General features: G+C 48.9%; 1 protein-coding gene across 1 annotated transcript; it reads left to right on the top strand.

The window, feature by feature from the left end:
* Positions 1-2: 2 nt before the first annotated feature.
* On the top strand, positions 3-20559 carry carmil1 (capping protein regulator and myosin 1 linker 1; the record flags this gene model as incomplete). Its single annotated transcript, XM_083925234.1, has 30 exons — positions 3-35; positions 167-255; positions 608-702; positions 1013-1099; positions 2000-2103; positions 2251-2328; positions 3527-3603; positions 3730-3834; positions 4184-4253; positions 4974-5055; positions 5407-5506; positions 5606-5660; positions 5828-6000; positions 6279-6347; positions 6807-6900; positions 7031-7129; positions 7231-7359; positions 8257-8379; positions 8694-8869; positions 10045-10132; positions 10228-10365; positions 11217-11280; positions 12449-12702; positions 13143-13258; positions 13536-14013; positions 14650-14692; positions 15337-15525; positions 15620-15757; positions 18193-18351; positions 18530-20559. Coding segments are annotated over 30 exons (3624 nt in total), but the record flags the coding sequence as incomplete, so codon positions are not given.
* Positions 20560-20801: the final 242 nt, after the last annotated feature.

Raw genomic sequence — 20801 nt, 5'->3', positions numbered from 1 at the left:
GGTTCACCAAACTCTCCGCCAAAGACTACAAACTGGTAACATTCACACAAACGACCCGTCTCTCTGCAGAAATGTGCTTTTTTAATTCTTTATTTTAACATTATATTCAATTTAGGGGTGAACTATAAACCTCCAGTCACTCACAAACCGTTTCTCTGCCCTGCAGCCGACGGACGTGTGCGATCAGATCTTCAGGGTGGTGTCTCGGTCCAGCCGACTGGAGGAGCTGGTGCTGGACAACGCTGGACTGCGAAGGTCAAATGAAAGATGTGGTGTCCTGCATGAATCTCACGCACTCAAATATTCAACTAATGAGTTCATAAAAAAATGATTATGTATATTTTTTCTTTATCTGATAGCGACTACTCCTTTAACAAAGACTACACTGCTACGTTTACGCCTCACGTCCACACTTCTCTCCGAGTTTCAGTGTGAATACTAATCTTTAGTATCTAAGGGTGCACTCCCACTGTGCGTCAGTCCCGTGCCCCGGGCTTTAGGGTCCTTGTCCCCCCCTCCAGGCCCGTTTGTACTCACACTACCTGGGCCTCGGAGAATGCTTCTCGCTGCCTGTACTGACAGTTTTCCTTTTGTTTCTCTTCTCCAGTGATTTTGCTCAGAAACTGGCGAGCGCTCTGTCACACAACCCCGCCTCCACGCTGCACACACTCAACCTGAGCAACAACTCGCTGGAGGACAAAGGTTCAAACGTGAACACACACACACACACACACACGCACACACACACACACAAACATCCTGTGCTCTGTTTATATTGTGTAGACAGGTTTTGTCTTGGACACATGTGTTTTCTGTGTGTCCTTTATTAAAAATATTCTCTTTGTTTCACTTTATCATTTCCACTGACAAGCGTGTTACTATAACTCTCACAGAGGTGAAGTCATGTGCCCTCTGGTGGCCATGTCGGAGCCCCTCAGCTCTGTAAAGTCTAATTACTCCAGTGACTGTGTGTGTGTGTGTGTGTGTGTGTGTGTGTGTGTGTGTTCTGCAGGTGTTTCTGCTCTGAGTGCTCAACTCGCCAAACTGCCCATGGGCCTAAAGCACCTGAACCTCTCCAGGACATCCATGTCTCCTAAAGGTGAACACAGAGAAAGCAAAGTAAACGGGCTGGTAAGTCCCGCCCCCTGTATGACAGCTTCCTGTAGAGCCCGTGTCTATTGAAATGGAACGATTATCGTCAGGTCCCAGTCATTGTCTGTCCTGGTTTACACACATGTGATATTTGCAGAGATAAATGATCATTTTTCATGTTCAGAGTTCGACAGTTTATCGTCAGATCTTTCAGTGAAAGCTCTGGAAAAGCCTCATGAGAACGACTGCACATCATGTTCCTCTGTGGCGTCACATCGTCACGCTTTCCCTCTGCTTCTCAACTCTGAGTGCTGCTTCTTAGTTTTATGGTCAGACGGGAAAGAACACTTTTGCTCTTGGCACAAAACACACACTGGCATATTGATCTCAACCTTGGCGAAGACACAGCAGCAGCACTCAGAGTTGAAGAGTGGAGGAAAAGCGTGATGGCGTGACGTCACATAGGCGACATGACCAATAATGACCGGGACCATAAAGTGTTTCTTCCTTTTCAATAGACACCAAAGTCATTTTCTCAGGCGCTGAGGTTCCATGGCGTCTGTCGGAAGCTGAATTACAGGAGCGGGACTTACCCGTCCTATACTTCATCAAGGGCGCACTCCCACTGTGCCTCCGTCCCGTGCCCCGTGCTTTAGGGTCCTTGTCCCCCCCTCCAGGCCCCTTTTGTACTCACACTACCTGGGCCTCGGAGAATGCTTCTTGCTGCCTGTACGTCATCACGCCGTAACACGTCACACGCATTGATGACTAGGAGCGGCACGCTTGCACTGACACTGGTCAAAGGAACCAGACTTTAGCCGTGAAACGTGCTTGGGCACGGGACGGATGGACAGTGTGAGTGCGCCCTAATTTCCTGTATTATTGTATCATGTTTGTCTCTTTGCAGGTGTGAACAGCCTCTGCCAGGCTCTCTGTGCCAACCCGGCAGTCGCCACCACTCTCACACACCTCGACCTGTCGGGAAACTCGCTCAGGAGCGACGACCTGCCGGTACGCAGCCCCCGCTCCACCTCCCCCTCTGTCACATCCAACAAAACTTTAGACACAGTTCATATTCTGGAAGCTTCTTGTAGCTTGGAGATCTGCAGCGGTGACGTGTTTGTGTCGATGTTTAAACGCGTGTATTCTTCTGCACAGAACCTGCACAGCTTCCTGAGTCACTCCAACTGCCTGGAGACGCTGGATCTGTCCAACAGCGACTGCTCTCTGGAGCCGGTAACACCAGCTGCACCTCACACGGACAAACACACACTTTCACACACACTTTCAAGACTTTGAGGGGCTGAATATAAACAAGTAGTTAAGACTCCTCCTTAAGGTCCCTCAACAACAAAATGTAATTTCAGTGGTAGGAGCACAGGAGCACAACTCAACAGCAAAGTGCTTCAACCAGAACATTTAGAAACATTTCAAGGAAACACATATGGAATATAATGAATGCTTTATTTCAAACATATGAAAAATAAATAACACTTGAAGCACGAGTCATTAAAAACCCTTTGTGTGTTTAAAAAGGAGCAGGAAGAAGAATTAGCTTATTAATTCCTCCACTAAGGGCGCCCTCCCACTGTGCCTCCGTCCCGTGCCCCGTGCTTTAGGGTCCTTGTCCCCCCCTCCAGGCCCGTTTGTACTCACACTACCTGGGCCTCGGAGAATGCTTCTTGCTGCCTATACGTCATCACGCCGTAACACGTCACACGCATTGATGACGTCATGGCGATGCGTGGCTTTGTTTCCAGATCTTTCCGTAGACCTCAGAGTTTTTGTGCGTCTTGTCGACTGTTTTTGAATCTTTTCATCGACCAAATCTGCAGTAAACACTCCACCTCCGCATCACACCAACGTGAACCTTTCACCACCATTATTGTTGTTGTTAAATGTCTGCGCATTTGGCCCGGTGCGGAAGGACAGTGTGAGTGCGCCCTTAGTACCTAGCACTATAGGTTTTCTTACTTCCTGTGTATCCCGTTTTTTTTTAATACGCTCAACAAAACAAACAATCGCCAACAAACAACAATAACCGCTTGTGTAACAATAAATAAATGACAAGTAGGTCAAAATGTGAGAACCCTGGTGTTTGTCGTCCCCCTCTTCTTCCCTGTACCTTTGTAAACACCGTCCGTTTGTACCGTTGTTTGAATTCGCTCATAGTTGGACGTCGTCTGAGCTCCTCCGCTCGTCTGTTCCACAGTTTCACTCCACACAACACATTACATCACATTTAAATCACATATATAATTAACCCGACTCCTCCAGATGGATTGATGCTCATTTGCTCAGCATATCCATCTGACCAGGGACAGTAAAGATGCTTTTTGTCTGCACTGTTGTCAGAAATAGATCAGAATAAGTTCAAGAGTTTTTGTGCAGGTTCAGGCTGTTTTGCTGAAGTCCAGTTCTGCGTGTCTTTTAGGTGTGTTCGTCTCTGCTCAGAGGATGTTTGAAGCATCTCTCTGTCCTCAACATGTCAAAGTCCGTCTTCTCTCACAGGTCAGATATGAAACTCACAACCGTCCTTCTGTCCGCGGACGACTCAGGAACATCCCATATGTTATTATAGTGCTTCTGAATGCATCACTGCCCGCAGCGATGGCTTTAACGCGTCTCTTTACACAGGAAGTGTAAAGAAATCCCTCCGTCCTTTAAGCAGTTCTTCAGCTGCGCTCAGGCTCTGAACTCAGTCAGTCTGTCGGGGACCAGACTGCCTCTGGAGGCTCTGAAGTAAGAACATATACACTGACACCTGGAGACACACACTTTTCACTGTAGTCCAGAACACAGTCAGAGAATGTATTTATTTTCTTAATTTTGGCTTATAACTATGGAGGAAAAGCAACATTTTTGCTGTCATTTGCTGCGTTTTACTATGAATATCTATATTTATATAAATGTTTGATTTAGAAAGAGGGATTCTTTGTGGAGTGACCAGACAAATGAACAGTCACAGTCTGATTCACAGGAACGTTTAGTGTCGAGAAATATCAAATATGAAGCTCACGCAATGACACAGATTTCTGTAAGCTGCTGTTGAGGCGACAGTGTGATGAGTCGCTGCCTCTTCTCTCTGCAGAGCGCTGTTGTTGGGGCTCGGCTGCAACCCGAACCTCAGTGACGTGTCTCTGGATCTCAGCTGCTGTGAGGTAAACGCCATCACGTCGGCGTGCACACACCGTTTAAACACACACAGTGTTTACAGCGTTCCCGGGGATCCTTAAAGTCTTATAAGACAAAAAAAAGTCTTAAATCAAGTTTTCAGAGGTCTTAAAAATGTGAACACGTGGAAAATGGGATTTTACGATTTTTGGCTCGAGTGACGTTGTAATTAGTCTCAAATTTCAAAATAATTGGTAACAAAAATATTTTACCTCTCGCCGTAACATCACAATAGCGGAACCATCAAAGCGGTCACATGTTTGCGGCCGGGACGTTGTTGTTTATTCTGAAATCGGTCTTAAATTTAATTCCAGGGGGATTTAAAAAAGTGTTGACTTTAACTCGAGTTAAAGGAACCCTGCTTTAGTTAATGATAGTGTGGCTGCGGCAGTAGCTCAGTCCATAGGTGACTCGGCTGGGAACCGGAGGGGTTGCCGGTTCGAGTCCCTGTGTGGACCACGAATGGAGTGTGGAGAGGTGCCAGTTCATCTCCTGGGCACTGCCGAGGTGATGTTGAGCAAGGCACCGAACCCCCAACTGCTCGGGGTGGCCCCTCGCTCTGACTGTGTGTGTGTGTGTGTGTGTGTGTGTGTGTGTGTGTGTGTGTGTGTGTGTGTGTGTGTGTGTGTGTGTAACATGAATAATAATAATATATTGAATTTCCTGTTGCAGGATTAATAAAGTAATTCTTCTTCTTTTGCCGTCAGCTGCGTTCCGGAGGCTCTCAGATCCTGGAGGGTTGTGTGGCTGAGATTCCCAACATCTCCAGTCTGGACATTTCTGACAACGGTGAGGACGTTTTTACGACGCCACTGCATTGTACTCGATTGTGGAGTTTGCAGGTTCTCCCGTGTCTGCGTGGGTTTTCTCCGGGTTCTCCGGTTTCCTCCCACAGTCCAAAGACGTGCAGGTGTTCGGTTCATTGATGACTCTAAATCACCTGTAGGTGTGAATGGTTGTCTGTCTCTGTTCGTCTCTATGTGTCCTGTGATAGACTGGCGTCCTGTCCAGGGTGGACCCCGCCTCACGCCCGATGTCAGCTGGGATCGGCTCCAGCCCCCCGAGACCCCGACAGGGACGAGAGGTTAAAGATGAATGAATGATGCATTGATTGTTTCTGTGCTGCTTCTCGTCCCTCAGGTCTGGACATGGATCTGGTCACTCTGCTGGTCTGGTTGGCCAAGAACCGCTCCATCAGACACCTTTCACTGGGCAAGAACTTCAACAACATCAAGTCCAAGTGGGTGGCAAGACGACGGCACACGTCATCTGCAGAATATTCCAGCTGGATTGCTTTTTAATACACTGGTTTTTCACTTGTGTGCCGTTCTTTCTCCAGAAACTTGTCTCAGGTCTTGGACAACCTGGTTCACATGATTCAAGAGGAGGAATCGGTGAGTGAAACTTAAATCTTCAAGTCAAAGTGTTTCCTCTTCAGGTGCTTCTCGTGATTAGATCCACCTTTTTCTTTTCCTCTCTTTCACTAGTCTCTTTCTTTGTGTCTTCTTCCTTGGATTAAATCTCAAACCCCTCATTTGGACGTAAATCATCTCTCCTGCAGCCGCTGACCTCGCTGTCCCTGGCTGATTCCAAGCTGAAGGCCGACCTCTCCATCGTCCTCAACGCTCTGGGCAGCAACACCTCGCTGACCCGACTGGACATCAGCGGGAACGCCATGGGGGACATGGGGGCCAAGATGCTGGCCAAAGCCCTGCAGATCAACACCAAACTCAGGTGAGCAGGGACCCCAGATCAGCTCTCACACAACAGTTTAGACTTTCAGAGGACACTGATTTACCGTATTTTCCGCACTATAAGTTGCACCTAAAACCTCAAATGTCTCAAAAGCCGACAGTGCTCCTTATAACCCGGTGCTCCTTATATATGGACCTATATTGAGCCACAACAGGTCTCCAACTACGGTGAGCAGGAAGAGACAGGATTTACAGTGTGTGTGTCTGTGTCTGTGTCTGTGTGCGTGTGTGCGTGTGTGTGTGTGTGTGTGTGTGCAGGACAGTAGTGTGGGACAGAAACAACATCAGCCCTCAGGGTCTGCAGGACGTCGCTGCTGCCTTGGAGAAGTAAGTGTGAAGCCGTCTGTTGAGGAAAGTCTCAGGTGAAACAAACACAATCACAATTCTGTGAATGTTCAAACTGGGAAACTTTGACGGAAAGAAACTGGATATTTTATTATATTTTATTATATTATTTTTTACATTCATACTAACTGTATTGACCTCATATATATAAACGTTCTGTATTTTCATAACAAAAGCAGATATGCACACACACACACAATATACATGCAATTAACGGAGAGATGTTAGAGCGAAGGGGCTGCCAGTGACCAGCGCCCCGAGTAGTTGGGAGTTCAGTCAGCAGTGCCCAGGAGTTGAACTGGCACCTCTCCAGCCACCAGTCCACGCTCCATTCATGTTCCACACAGGGACTCGAACCAGCGACCATCTGTCAAGATCATACCAAAGATCTGATGGGAAATAATAATCCTAAAACGTAAGTGTACTATTTTCTCTCCCCAGGAACTACACCATTCGTTTCATGCCTGTTCCCATCATGGACGCTGCTCAGGCCCTGAGGGCCAGCCCAGAGAAGACCGAGGACGCCTTACTGAAGGTTATCGTCTGTTGTAAAGACCCCAGACCTCCGCTGTACTGCATTCAGAGTGTTGAGGTGTTATCGTTTATCACATTAAAGACGTCATTTTGAGAGCTGAACTTGCTTTGGTTGGTGTTTTGCGATGCAGATGGGGCAGTACCTGCTGAGGAACCACGAGACGCGTAAATACCTCCAGGAGCAGGCGTACAGGCTGCAGCAGGGAATAGTCACCACTACCACGCAACAGGCACGCACACCAACACACACACACACACACACACACACACACACACACTTGATAAGCAGACTGACATTAATCTGCTCACCTCTCTCCTGTCTGTGGCACAGATGATGGACATGATGTGTGTGAAGGTGCAGGACCACCTGAACTCCCTGAGGTTCACAGAGACCAACTCAGTCCAGGAGGACATGAAGGTGGCGGAGAACTTCATGAAAGATGCCAGAAACTCCAAGACAGTAAGAAGATGTGACTCGTGGAAATAAACCTCAACCTTCTTGTTGTCTGAGACACAAAAAACACACCTTCTGTCCGTCATGCAACATGCATTTGGTGGTTTACTTACACATATAAGGAGTTAAAGTGACCACAGTGCTGTTAATTGTTGAGAAGGCCAACAGCCACTGGAACCCAGGGTTTTCTAAACCTGTCAGTCCTGAATCTGGGCACATAACACCTGACAGTCCTGCATCTGGGCACATTACACCTGTCAGTCCTGCATCTGGGCACATTACACCTGTCAGTCCTGCATCTGGGCACATTAAACCTGGCAGTCCTGCATCTGGACACATTACACCTGTCAGTCCTGCGTCTGGGCACATTAAACCTGTCAGTCCTGCATCTGGGCACATTACACCTGTCAGTCCTGCATCTGGGCACATTACACCTGTCAGTCCTGCATCTGGGCACATTACAACTGTCAGTCCTGCATCTGGGCACATTAAATTAGATCTGCGTTTTGATGGAAGCAGTTTAAATTCAGGTTCTGAGCGGCGGCTCGGGTCAGACAGGACGAGTCTCGCTTTGTTCAGGGCCCTGGTTTTTTACAAGATGCTAATGTCCGTGAGTGGAGTACAGATAATTTTGCTGCAGACTCTAACAACGCCCTGAAGTCTGTTGCGGTTTTTAAGGTTAATTGACCCGAACCAGCAGATAAAAGCAGGACAGATTCAATAAAACAAGGACACCCTGTCAATGAATCTGCTTTGCTTCCTGTTTCGGGGATTTTTAGCTTTAACTGCTATAAAAGCCTCCCAGCCTCCACTGATAACAGGTTTAGAAATGCAAATTGACTTAAAGCAGAGCGAAGTTCAGGCCACAGAAACTAAATAAATGTACCTCACTCATCTGTCCAGCTACTCCCCAACCTGTACCACCTGAGGAGCGGAGGGTCCAGTGGAGCGTGTGTCGGAGCCATTCAGGACAAACTGGAGTCGATGGCTGGGGAGGTGGCTCGGGTGATGGACGAGCAGCTGCAGGTAATGACCCAACGCACCCAGCTGCTGTATAACCACGGTGACATGACATCACAGTTTATAACTGTAAGAATTGTAGTGAAAGGGTCCAACACTGTGAATATGATCCAACATGTTGGAAATAATCATCCAGACCTTTCTGCTCAAGTCTGTGAAAAAGTGAACTAGTGAATCAAACGTTACTAATCTGGACCAAACCGGTTTAAACTGGGCTGGAGGACCAAACCAGTTTAAAGTGGGCTGGAGGACCAAAACAGATTCAACATGAATTCAAAGTGCGCTGCAAAGTTTAAAGTGTGGTGACGGGTCGTCCCCAGATGATGCTGGTGTCCATGGTGGACGCTGCTGAGGGCCTGTGTCCTCACGTGATGAAGAGGAGCAGCCTTCGTCAGGAGCTGCTGAAGGCCGGAGCAGGGAGGATGACCGTTCCCCGCAGCTTCATCACCACCACGCTGCTGGAGCAGTCGGGGGTCGACATCGTCAACAAGATCAGGTCTGTGTGTGCGTTTGTGTGTGTGTGTGACACGTTTTCCTGTAACCGCACAACTCTAGTCTGGTTTGGTCGACCATCCACAGCAGCCGGCGTTATCGGAGCCTGAAAACCGGACTTTTAGAAACCGGGTCCCAGAGTGGGAAGATTGTAAACCGCCCCCCATGGCGTTGTCGTCTGGACGGTGAAACCTCAGACTTTGTTAAAGGACGGCGTCATGGCCCCACCTCCAACCTCTGACCCTGCGGCGTCACATAACAACAACAGTGCTGCTGCGTGAGAGGACAGAGACGGACCCAGAGACTGTTGACTGAACTGGACTCTGAGCCACATGCATGGGACTGAATGAGGCCCAGCACAGATTTCTCCCTTTTCCCTGATGCTCTGAATAAGGAGCTAAACTGCTCTAGGCTCTGTTTCTAAATCCAGTTCTAAGAAGCTGTGAAAAGTCTCTTAATGTAGTGAGAAAGTGGCGCCTGGGAGTGCTTTGGGACGGGGAAGGGGCTCCCAGCAGCACCCTCTGCTCAGTGAGGACACTAACTGCAGAGTGAAGGGGCTCCCAGTAGCCCCCTCTGCTCAGTGAGGACACTAACTGCAGAGTGAAGGGGCTCCCAGCAGCACCCTCTGCTCAGTGAGGACACTAACTGCAGAGTGAAGGGGCTCCCAGCAGCCCCCTCTGCTCAGTGAGGACACTAACTGCAGCGTGAAGGGGCTCCCAGCAGCCCCCTCTGCTCAGTGAGGACACTAACTGCAGAGCGAAGGGGCTCCCAGCAGCCCCCTCTGCTCAGTGAGGACACTAACTGCAGAGTGAAGGGGCTCCCAGCAGCACCCTCTGCTCAGTGAGGACACTAACTGCAGAGTGATGGGTGCATCAGAGTCCAGAACAGCACCAAAGTCTCCACTAAGACCAGAACCAGGGACACGTTTGTCTCTAGGATGGAGGAGGATTTGGAGAGAAGCTCTCCGGTGTTTGGATTCTCCACAGCGTCTCCCCGTCTCTTCTTCTCCGTTGTTGGTGTATTTCTGTGGCAGTTACAGCGCCACCTCCAGGCCTGGCATGGGTACTACAGCGTTGTAGAAGTCAGGACCCGGTTCTGAGATGGGATTTGTTGGTCAGAGATTTGCTGTCTGCTCTGTGTTTTACTGATGTGTGTTTTGTTCTTTTCCGTGTGGAACAGTGAAGTGAAGCTGAGCATGGCGTCGTTTCTGTCCGATCGCATCGTGGACGAGATCCTGGAGTCTTTGTCCCGGTCCCAGCATACCCTGGTGAGTGTCCTCTCTGCCTGTCTGTCTGCCTGTCTGAATGTCTACACTTCTTTTCTGTCCATTCATCCCCCTCTCCTTCCTGCTTCTGTCTCCAGGGTGACCATCTGATCAGGAAGAGTCAGCCTCTGCTGCATCACGAGCCCCAGATGGAGTTGGAGGTTCTGGATGAGTCCATTCTGCAGCCCGACAACCATGGACAGGAGCAGAAACAGCGGCAGGAGGACATGGGCATTGTTAGTATACACAAAACAAACTCTTTCACACTATTGGCTGCATATCAGGCTGTATAACACGGTTAGGAACATCTAAATAGACAAAGGTTCAGTGCGGTAACAATAAAATATTATCATTTAGAGAAGCTTTGCCAATGCACATATTACCCCAAGTAAAGGAGTTCAAGGACCTCGGGATCTTGTTCACGAGTGAGGGGACGATGGAGCGTGAGTTTGGCCGGAGAATCGGAGCAGCGGGGGCGGAGCTGCAGTCGCTCTACCGCACCGTTGTGACCAAAAGAGAGCTGAGGAAGGCAAAGCTCTGGATCTACCGCTCAGTCCTGGTTCCTACCCTCACCTGTGGTCATGAAAGCTGGGTCAGGACCCAAAGAACCAGGTCCAGGGTACAAGCGGCCAAAATGTGTTTCCTCAGGAGGGGGGCTGGAGTCTCCCTTAGAGAGAGGGGGAGAAGTTCAGCATCCGTGAGGGACTCGGAGTAGAGCCGCTGCTCCTTTGCGTTGAAAGGAGCCAGTTGAGGTGGTTCAGGATCATCTAGTAAGGATGAAATCTGGGCGCCTCCCTAGGGAGGTGTTCCAGGCACGTCCAGCTGGGAGGAGGCCTCGGGGAAGACCCAGGACCAGGTGGAGAGATTAGATCTCCACACTGGCCTGGGAACGCCTCAGGATCCCCCAGTTAGAGCTGGTTAATGTGGCCCGGGAAAGGGAAGTTTGGGGTCCCCTGCTGGAGCTGCTGCCCCCGAGACCCGACCCCGGATAAGAGGCTGAAGATGAGATGAGATGTCTGCTGTGAAACCAAAACATCGCCTCTGCTTCTTCAAAAACTGAGATAAAAACCTGTTTTTTGTTCCTTAGATGACGAAATCCAAGAGGAAGAGTATCCTGGTCCGGATGCTGCGTCCGGTTTCTGTGGCGTTTGGTGAGTGACAGAAAATCTCAACATGTTGCCGAGTTATTGAGGCGCCAACTTCTGTAACAAGCAAACACACAACCCATCTTCATACTTCATCATTTTTCTGCTCAAATGTTACATCACGGTGTGTTTTATACAATGATGATGATAATGATGCATTTTATTTGTACAGCGCTTTTCAATGGTACTCGAAGACACTTTACATAATGCAATTAAAACCAATACATTTAAAACAAGTACATTTAAACAACAAGCAGGCTGCAGGTGATTACATTAAAAACAGGCAGACTGTATTTAAGAAGTAACGTACGGTAAAAGGATGCAGAATTATGAAACAGCTATAAAGCAGGCGCATTTAAAAACAAGTAGCGATGCAATAGAAATTAAATGAAACAGTGAATAAATTGGGGTTGAAGGTCTATGGCTTTGATTTCTATAGCGCCTTTCTCAGTGCTCAAGGCGCTTCACAGAGTCCAGGCTCCATTCATTCACACAGACACACACGGTGGTGGTAAACTACGTAGTAGTCACAGCTGCCCTGAAAAGATAAACATTGTAACCACTTTTTTGTGTCCGGTGCCCGACACTGCCCCCTGGATTTCAGGTGGTACTGCAACGTTTGCTCCGTATCTGTACGCATCCGTAAGCTTTCAGGATATGGACAGAAATATGGAGGAAATGTGCGCAGAGGACGCACAGAAGGCTGCGTCTGTATCCGTATGTGCATGTAATGTAGAGCAGAAATGAGCCTTAAGTCGTATCCATGGAGACCAGCTGACACTTACAGTAAACATAAAGTAGTCACACACACTCACACGAGGCGAGGTGGGTGAAGTGTCTCGCCCAAGGACAAAACGACCACAACACAAGTAGGGCAGGGCGCGGGTCGAACAGCCGACCCTTCGGACATTAGCTGACTCGCTCAACCAACTGAGCCGCAGTCGCCCCAGAGATGTGTTGTGATGAGTGATTTCAAGGTGTGCTGGTCGGTGCAGTCACAGGTGTGTTGGGGTAGTGAGTTCCAGAGACAATCTTGTTACACGTGGTGATCGTTATTAATACGCTCAGAAAGTTTTGTAGGTTTTCCGTAATGTGACGTTTTTAGAAATCTTGTTTGAGGTCCTTTCCTGGATTCCCCAGAAGAAGGAAGTTAATTCCAATGTTTTACCAACAGAGATGGAGTTCGACCTGGACAAGGCTCTGGAGGAGGTTCCTATCCACGTCGAGGACCCGCCTCTTCCTCCCCCTCCTGCACAGCCATTGGACAGAATGTCAGCCTACTACGGAGACCTCCCTCCTCCCCCTACTCCCCTGGACACGAGGCCCGTCTGTCTGGGCGAGCTGCTGCCTGTGGAGCACAAGTTGCTGGAGCATCACACCAAACAACGGCCGAAACCCAAGAAGAGGACGAAACCCAGCCGACCACGCGTAGGTTCCCCTCCATCCCCAAATTACTGTTATGTGTTGGTTTGTTATATTGTCTTCTGTTCAGTACAAGCACAGATTTACCCGTAATCACCATTTAATCTAATTAAAAATGAAACTATGTGGATAGTGAGTCAGTGTTTATCGATGGTTAGGTTGTATTGCAGTGCTTTCCATGTTTGTCCTATTAAAGCTTGATTTTATTACAAATATTGATTAAAATCTGCATCAGTAGCAGTAACCTTGACCTTTTGTTTTATGGGTAATGGATCAAACGACATAACTGTGTCATTCCCCATCTCTAGAATCTACAGTGTGACCTTTTCAAGTGATGCTGCAGCTTATTCTGCTGCTGAGAGCTTTAACCTCCTGATACGATTACTGACTAAATACCGTCTCTCTGTCTCTGTTTTCTGTTTGATGCCTGACCATCATTCGTTCAGCGAAAGGCCACAGGCGGCTCAGCGCCACAAGAGGCAGAGCAGAACAGCATCATGGGAAATCTGGATGAGGGCCTGGAGGACTTCTTCTCCAAGAGAGTCGTTAAACTGAGCTTCAGGTGAGAGTCGAGCTTAGAAACTGAACCTTTTCTGAAGGTTTTTAAGATGTTGACGATATAAAAAACTATGCAACAGTCTTTCAATCTTCATCCATCCAACTTTAATGATCATTTGTGTTAATTTTATTTGATTAGTTTGAATAAAAGCAACTTTAGTTGTTGCATCATCGGCATAGAAGTTTAATCAGATGCTTTGTCACAATGTGAAACCCTTTGAGCTTTGGTTCGCTTGTAAGGCAGTTTTTCTTATTCTGTTATTATTTTTAATATCCTCCAGACTTCCCAGTGTGAGAGGTCCGTCCCCCGGCACGCCAGAAGCTGCAGATAAGAAACGTGAATCCAGGAAGAGCGGTTTCTTTAACCTCATCAAGTCGCGGACGTCCCGCTCAGAGAAGAGCCACGGAGCTGCCTCCATCACCCCGCCGCAGCCTGTCCTCTCCACCCCTGCTTCACCCCCTCCCTCCTCTGTTACCCCGGTGACCGAGGAACCAACGCCGGCTCTCCCCGCTCCACCCGTGAAAAACCCCAGCGCCGCAATAGAGCCCCATCAGGAGCTCCACAGGGCTCAATCCTCGGACCACACGGATTCTGAGATGGAGGCGTCTCCGACCGCCGCTGAACCCGCCGAGGAGGAGAACGTGGACAATAAAGAAAAGGAGAACCCCCTCATCCCCCGTCACATCGGGGTCCCCGTCATGGGCATGGACCTGCTGGCTGAGATGAAGGCCAGACAGGAGAGAATGGCCATAAAAAAGGTGAACGGAGACCAGGGTCAACATTTTTATTCTATTTTTTTTATTTTTTTTAACTTAGTTTGTATTTAAGTCTCATGGAAAATCATGTAAAGAACCATATTCATCATATCTGCTGTTTCATACACAAGGTAACACAAACAGACGGAGGCTACAATGACAAAGAAAAATATAAAATAAAATAGAATAAAGCCAGATGAAATAAAAGAAATAGAATGAAATCAGTAAACCCACAGCAGAGCTCCACCTAATGCATTTATCACCATCATCAGGTGAACATGTTGGTTACCGTGTGTGAACGTACAGCAGGAAGAAAGCACATTTTAAACTACAGAAAACTCTCTTTGTATTGTGTCAGTTCCCATGGAAACAGCTAAAAACTAAGCACGCCTTTATTATAATAAAATATCATCATTATTATTATAATAAATCATTCTTTTCCAGAGGTATTCATGGTGTTTCATCCCTCATCTTTTAACCTCTGCTCTCTTTCATGTCGCAGAGTCTCATTTTTTACTTGCGTGACGTAATGAGCGTTGTCGGAGGGCGTCTGAGGCTTTTATTGTTGTGTAATTGTTGTGCATCTAAAATAACCTGAGCCTTAAATAAAAGCCCTGTTTTTCGTGTCTCTGTTTCCAGTCTGAGTCATCGTCCTCGCCGGACAAAGAGGACGACGACAAAGGTGAGTCACCTGTCGACGAATGTTGCATTTTACAGCTGTAGTTAGAAAGTCAGATGTTGAAGTCTCATCTCATCTTCAGCCTCTTATCCGGGGTCAGGTCGCGGGGGCAGCAGCTTTAGCAGGGGACCCCAAACTTCCCTTTCCCGGGCCACATTAACCAGCTCTAACTGGGGGATCCTGAGGCGTTCCCAGGCCAGTGTGGAGATCTAATCTCTCCACCTGGTCCTGGGTCTTCCCCGAGGCCTCCTCCCAGCTGGACGTGCCTGGAACACCTCCCTAGGGAGGCGCCCAGGGTTCATCCTTACTAGATGATCCTGAACCACCTCAACTGTTATGTTGAAGTCACATTTTATAAATCTTGACGGTTCAGGTGGAATTGAAAGTATCAGAGCTATAAAAAATGCTGCGCGGACGAAACAACAGGGGAGAAAATCCACTGTGCTGGTTTGTGTTCAGGGGCTTTTGCTGAAGCGGCGCTGTGGACAGGTGGTTAATGAAAAAAGAGCGTGTCTAGAAGAGAACGGGGTGTTGAGCATGTTTTGTTTGTACTAGTATTGCATCAAAGTTTAAATTCTGGTGTTTAAACCTTCGCTCTTTCAAAATGAGACCAACACGACTAAAGTGTCTCTGTCATTTCCCTGCAGCCAACTCAGACGTCCCATCAGAAGCCGATGAGTCCCCGCCAGAGCCGACGCCCAGGTCAAAACCACCCTGCGTCACCCCAAAACCGCCCCCACCCCAGGCCGCCAAACCCCCACTGGGGCCCCGCACCTCCGGTCCCCTCAGCCCTGCCAGTCCGACCAGTCCCAGGTCGAGCAGCACCTCCATCTTCGGTAAGCGGCGACCGGGAGAAACAAGCAGTAACTTCCATAGATGTGTATTTGCACCGAACGTCAGTGAACTGTTTCATTGATCTCTGTTTGTCAGACGACTCCGCCGAAGCTCCGGCAGGCAGCTCGTCTCCCAAAGCGCCACTTCCTGCTCCTCGCCTGAAGAGGGCACCGTCAGAGCAGGAGAGAGAGAGCACCAGCAGCAACCCCGCAGGACCCCTGTCTCCCCTGGACGGTGGGTGTCTCCTCCTTACACGCAACAGAGACGTCAGTGGTAGCTATAGTAACAGGAGTTAGACGTACAACATAAAAAAACACACTGACAGTCTAAGGAAGAAGATGAGCGCAAACAATACGACACACATGATGTAAATGTCTAGTTTCTTATTACGTGTGTGACATTTTGTGACGTCCTGGTGATGCACACTGTGCGGTTTACCTGCAACTGATGATTATTTGCAGTATATTGTCATAAAAGTGTCTGGAGCCGATCCCAGCTGACATCAGGCGTGAGGCGGGGTCCACCCTGGACAGGACGCCAGTCTATCACAGGACACATAGAGACGAACAGAGACAGACAACCATTCACACCTACGGGTGATTTAGAGTCATCAATGAACCCAACACCTGCACGTCTTTGGACTGTGGGAGGAAACCGGAGAACCCGGAGAAAACCCACGCAGACACGGGGACAACATGCAAACTCCACACAGAAGGGCCCCAGCCGGGATTCAAACCAGGAACCCTCCGCTGTGAGGTGACAGTGCTAACCACCACAGCACTGTGTCGCCCTAAAAAATGACACAGCCGCATGATAAGGCGCATAGAACAGACGCTACAGTGGAGGCTGGGGTTACGTTTTGCATCCATTAGATGGAGCTGCGCTAAAGGGAACGTCAACAACACAGTCAGGGGAGGTCGTCTTGTTGCTTCCTCCACTTCAGCACCATTGATTGGTTCATGTTCAACTCTCTGGCTGCTGCTCTGTTCCCGTGTTCTACTGCATGACTAATGGCCTTGAGTGTAAACTCTGCGTCGTAAGCGTGTCTCTTAACAGGAGCCATTTTGGGCTCTTTACACAAACACACACATGGAAATGAAACGGCACGCTTCACACAGTCATATATCTCAACATGCACCGCGCGTTACTTCTTCTACGGGGGAAAATAGAGTCGGCAGCTGCTCACCGTAGTTGGAGACCTGTTGTGGCTCAATATTGGTCCATATATAAGGAGCACCGGATTATAAGGAGCACTGTCGGCTTTTGAGACATTTGAAGGTTTTTAGGTGAAACTTATAGAGCGGAAAATACGGTACTTTATTTAGAAATCAAACGGGTAAAAAGAAAGATGATTCAGCGCTGAACAGATGAACGCTGCTGAGAAAATACAGTTCCCTCTTATAAGTTGGTTCTCAGTGATGCCGGTTGCGTAAGAGCCGGAGAAAAGCTGAGAATATAACACTTAATTTAAAAGGTGACAACTTGTTTAATGACTGCTTTCAAGGCCATATTCGACGCCTCCACACACACACACACACACACACACACACACACCACACACACACACACACACACACACACACACACACACACACACACACACACACACACACACACACACACACACACACACACACACACACACACACACACACACACAGACCATGTGGAGCACAGGTCCTAGCCTGTACTTGACTCGTCCCAAGTGTCAGCGCGTGTGTGATTTTGCAGTTGAACTCTCGACTCTCGTGTAATTAACCCTCACAGGAACTCGGTGTTTTCCCTTAAAACAGAGTTTTCTGCTGTGTAATTAAAAAGACGCTGCAGCTACAGTGACACACACATTACAGGGGGAAGTAAAGTTCCACTGGATTTTTCTCGTCAGCGAGTGAAAAAGCGTGCACGGATTTTACGCTACGTCATAAAATCATCAATCCTGTCATAACTCTCTCACCTGTGCCTTTAGGGTCCTTGTCCCCCCCTCCAGGCCCGTTTGTACTCACACTACCTGGGCCTCGGAGAATGCTTCTTGCTGCCTATACGTCATCACGCCGTAACACGTCACACGCATTGATGACGTCATGGCGATGCGTGGCTTTGTTTCCAGATCTTTCCGTAGACCTCTGAGTTTTTGTGCGTCTTGTCGACTGTTTTTGAATCTTTTCATCGACCAAATCTGCAGTAAACACTCCACCTCCGCATCACACCAACGTGAACCTTTCACCGCCATTGTTTGAAATGTCCGCGCATGGTCCCTCCTTCTTTTTTCTACGTCCCAACAGGCGCACAGGAAATGACCTCAGAACCGCCGTAGGCCTCGTGCTCGTACACGTGCGCACGCTCGTGCTCGTACACGTGCAAACGTGCTTTACTAAAGCCCACCTCTCCCAAACGGGCCGTGGACGGCAAGTGTACCACTCCTAGACACGGTACGGTTGCACTCACACTGGTCAAAGGAACCAGACTTTACCCGTAAAACCTGTTTTGGCCCGGTGCGGAAGGACAGTGTGAGTGCGCCCTTAACCTGTATTTAAGTGAAAATCTTCATTATTGGTACTTTACGGAACAAACTAACGAGTCAGGAGGAGACAAACCGTGTGAAATAAGAGTGTGTGTGCTTCCTCAGGACGTAGACGCATTACCTTTGTTCGTTTCTTCTCCCCCTGCAGTTGAGTTTCCTGAGGACAGCGATGCGTTCGAGCCTCCCAGGCCGGCGTTTGAGCTCGAGGCCGGTGGCAGACAGTGGTCGTCTCTGAAGCGTCCGGCCAGTCCTCCTGCTGCTGTGAGCGAGGACGACCGCGAGCGAGCAAAGTCCCTCCCCGCCTACGGTCTGACAGATCCCAGTCCTGTGCTCCTCATACATCCTGTTTATGTCTCTGCAGGGTCGATTTAATGCAGCGAGGATTACATTTCACATCTGCTCTGTTTGCTCCTGAATCTAATTTAGAAAACATCTTTTATCCTCTTCATCTCTCTCTCTCTCTCTCTCTCTCTCTCTCTCTTCAGTGAGGCCTCCCTCTGTGGCGGATCTCAGTCCAGCCCAGGAGGACGTTCCATCTCCGACTCCTGATCTCAAGTCCGACAACAACTCAGAGGACGAGTCCGACGACGCCCCTCCGGTCTGAGACCAGCGGGGTGCTTACAGGCTCCTCTCTGCACCAGGAGGTCGACCACAAACACAGTCAAACGCAGAGACAATCATTATATTTTTTTAACATTTCCTGATGGGGCGCACGTTAGCGGAGACTGTACAGAACTTATCAGTGGAGTTTACTGACCGCGGATCATTCCGCACGCCAAAACAGCTCCATAACGGTCTCTGTCAACAGCTCTAATAGGACCGTACGGAGCCGGCCAGATGGGTTTCCTCTGGTGCAGAGACAATCTGTCGTCGCTTAGTAACGAGATAAAAAAAGGTCAGTTAGGGCGCACTCACACTGTCCTTCCGCACCGCGCCTAAACAGGTTTTTCGGGTCAAGCCTAGTGGGTTTGACCAGTGTACCTGGACCTTCTCCGAGGCCCAGGTAGTGTGAGTACAAACGGGCCTGGAGGGGGGACAAGGACCCTAAAGCACGGGGCACGGTACGGAGGCACAGTGGGAGTGTGCCCTAAGTCATATCCATGAAAACTTGTGGAGCGCTCGAGACGTGACCAGCTGACACTGACATTGTCTGAGGCCTGAAGCTGTTTGATCTTTACTGTATTTCTGTTCTGCGCCTGAACTGAGCATCATGAAAACATTCACTTCCTGTCTTAAAACTGTCGCCGATTGGAAAACGCCAAAACCGAGGAACCAGAAAGCGTCAAAGACCAAAGATAACTCTGCTGCTCCAGCCAAAGTTTAAACTTAAGCTCATGGAAACAGAGGCGAGTGTGTTCCCGTGAGCGTGTAACGGTGTGTGTGTGTGTATATAAAGATATTATAATAAGCCGTGTGCTTAATGTTTTATATATAATGCAAACTGTTGTTGTGGCTCGTCAGGGTTAGTTTGGGGTTATTTAACATCTGTGTGTCTCCGTCTGCAAGTTTGTTTAGTCCTAAAATACTGAAAATATATATTTATATATATCACCAGAGTCTCTGCAGGGCTTCCATTGTTTCCCTCCCTCTCTCCTCCTCTCTTCAGGGCTTCCGTACGTTTCTTACACTGTAAAAACATCTCTCTCTCTCCTCCTCTCTCCCTCTCTCCTCCTCCTCCCTCTCTCTCTCCTCCCTCCCTCCCTCTCTCTCCCTCCCTCTCTCCTCCCTCCCTCTCTCTCTCCCTCTCTCTCCTCCTCCCTCCCCTCTCTCTCCTCCTCTCTCCCTCTCTCCTCCTCCCTCTCTCTCTCCTCCCTCTCTCTCCTCCTCTCTCCCTCTCTCTCCCTCTCTCCTCCCTCTCTCTCCTCCTCCCTCCCTCCCTCTCTCTCTCCTCCTCTCTCCCTCTCTCCTCCCTCTCTCTCCTCCTCCCTCCCTCTCTCTCCTCCTCCCTCCCTCTCTCCTCCTCTCTTCAGGGCTTCCGTACGTTTCTTACACTGTAAAAACATCTCTCCCTCTCTCTCTCTCTCCTCCTCTCTCCCTCCCTCTCTCTCCTCCTCCCTCCCTCCCTCTCTCTCCTCCTCCCCCTCTCTCTCTCTCTCTCTCTCTCCCTCTCTCCTCCTCCCCCTCTCTCTCCCCCTCTCTCTCTCCTCCTCCCTCCCTCTCTCTCTCCTCCTCCCTCCCTCTCTCTCCCTCTCTCCTCCCTCTCTCTCCTCCTCCCTCTCTCTCTCTCCTCCTCCCTCTCTCTCCCCCTCTCTCTCTCTCTCTCTCTCTCTCGTGTCTCAGCTCATCACACACTGGCGTCCTGCTGCACTCACTGACGTGTCGTCATGTAAATAACGTTTGTTTGTGTTTATTAAAATAAATTTGAGTTTATTTCAGAGTCAAACGCACAAACTCTTCCTGATCCATGGTGACGGTTTTTATGTGACGGGGAAAAAAAATTGTGTTTATATATTTTAAAAATCATTTGTTTTGTTTTTAAAGATTCAATAATGTTTGTTATTGTTTGAAATGTGACGTCAGCATTTTTCTGTATTTGTGTTTACACCAATAAATCTGTTTCACTGTCAGACTCTCTCTCTGTGTGTCTCTCTCTCTCTCCTCCTCCTCCTTCTTTCCCTCCCTCTCTCTCTCCTCCCTCTCCCTCCCTCTCTCTCCCTCCTCCTCCCTCTCTCTCTCTCTCCCTTTCTCTCTCTCCCTCCCTCCCTCCCTCTCTCTCTCTCTCCTCCTCCCTCCCTCTCTCTCTCCTCCTCCTCCCTC

The sequence above is a fragment of the Echiichthys vipera genome, assembly GCF_963691815.1.
Source record: "Echiichthys vipera genome assembly, chromosome: 13".
NCBI lineage: Eukaryota > Metazoa > Chordata > Actinopteri > Perciformes > Trachinidae > Echiichthys > Echiichthys vipera.
Note: the sequence above shows the minus strand (reverse complement) of the source record. Positions and strands in the feature narration are given on the sequence as shown.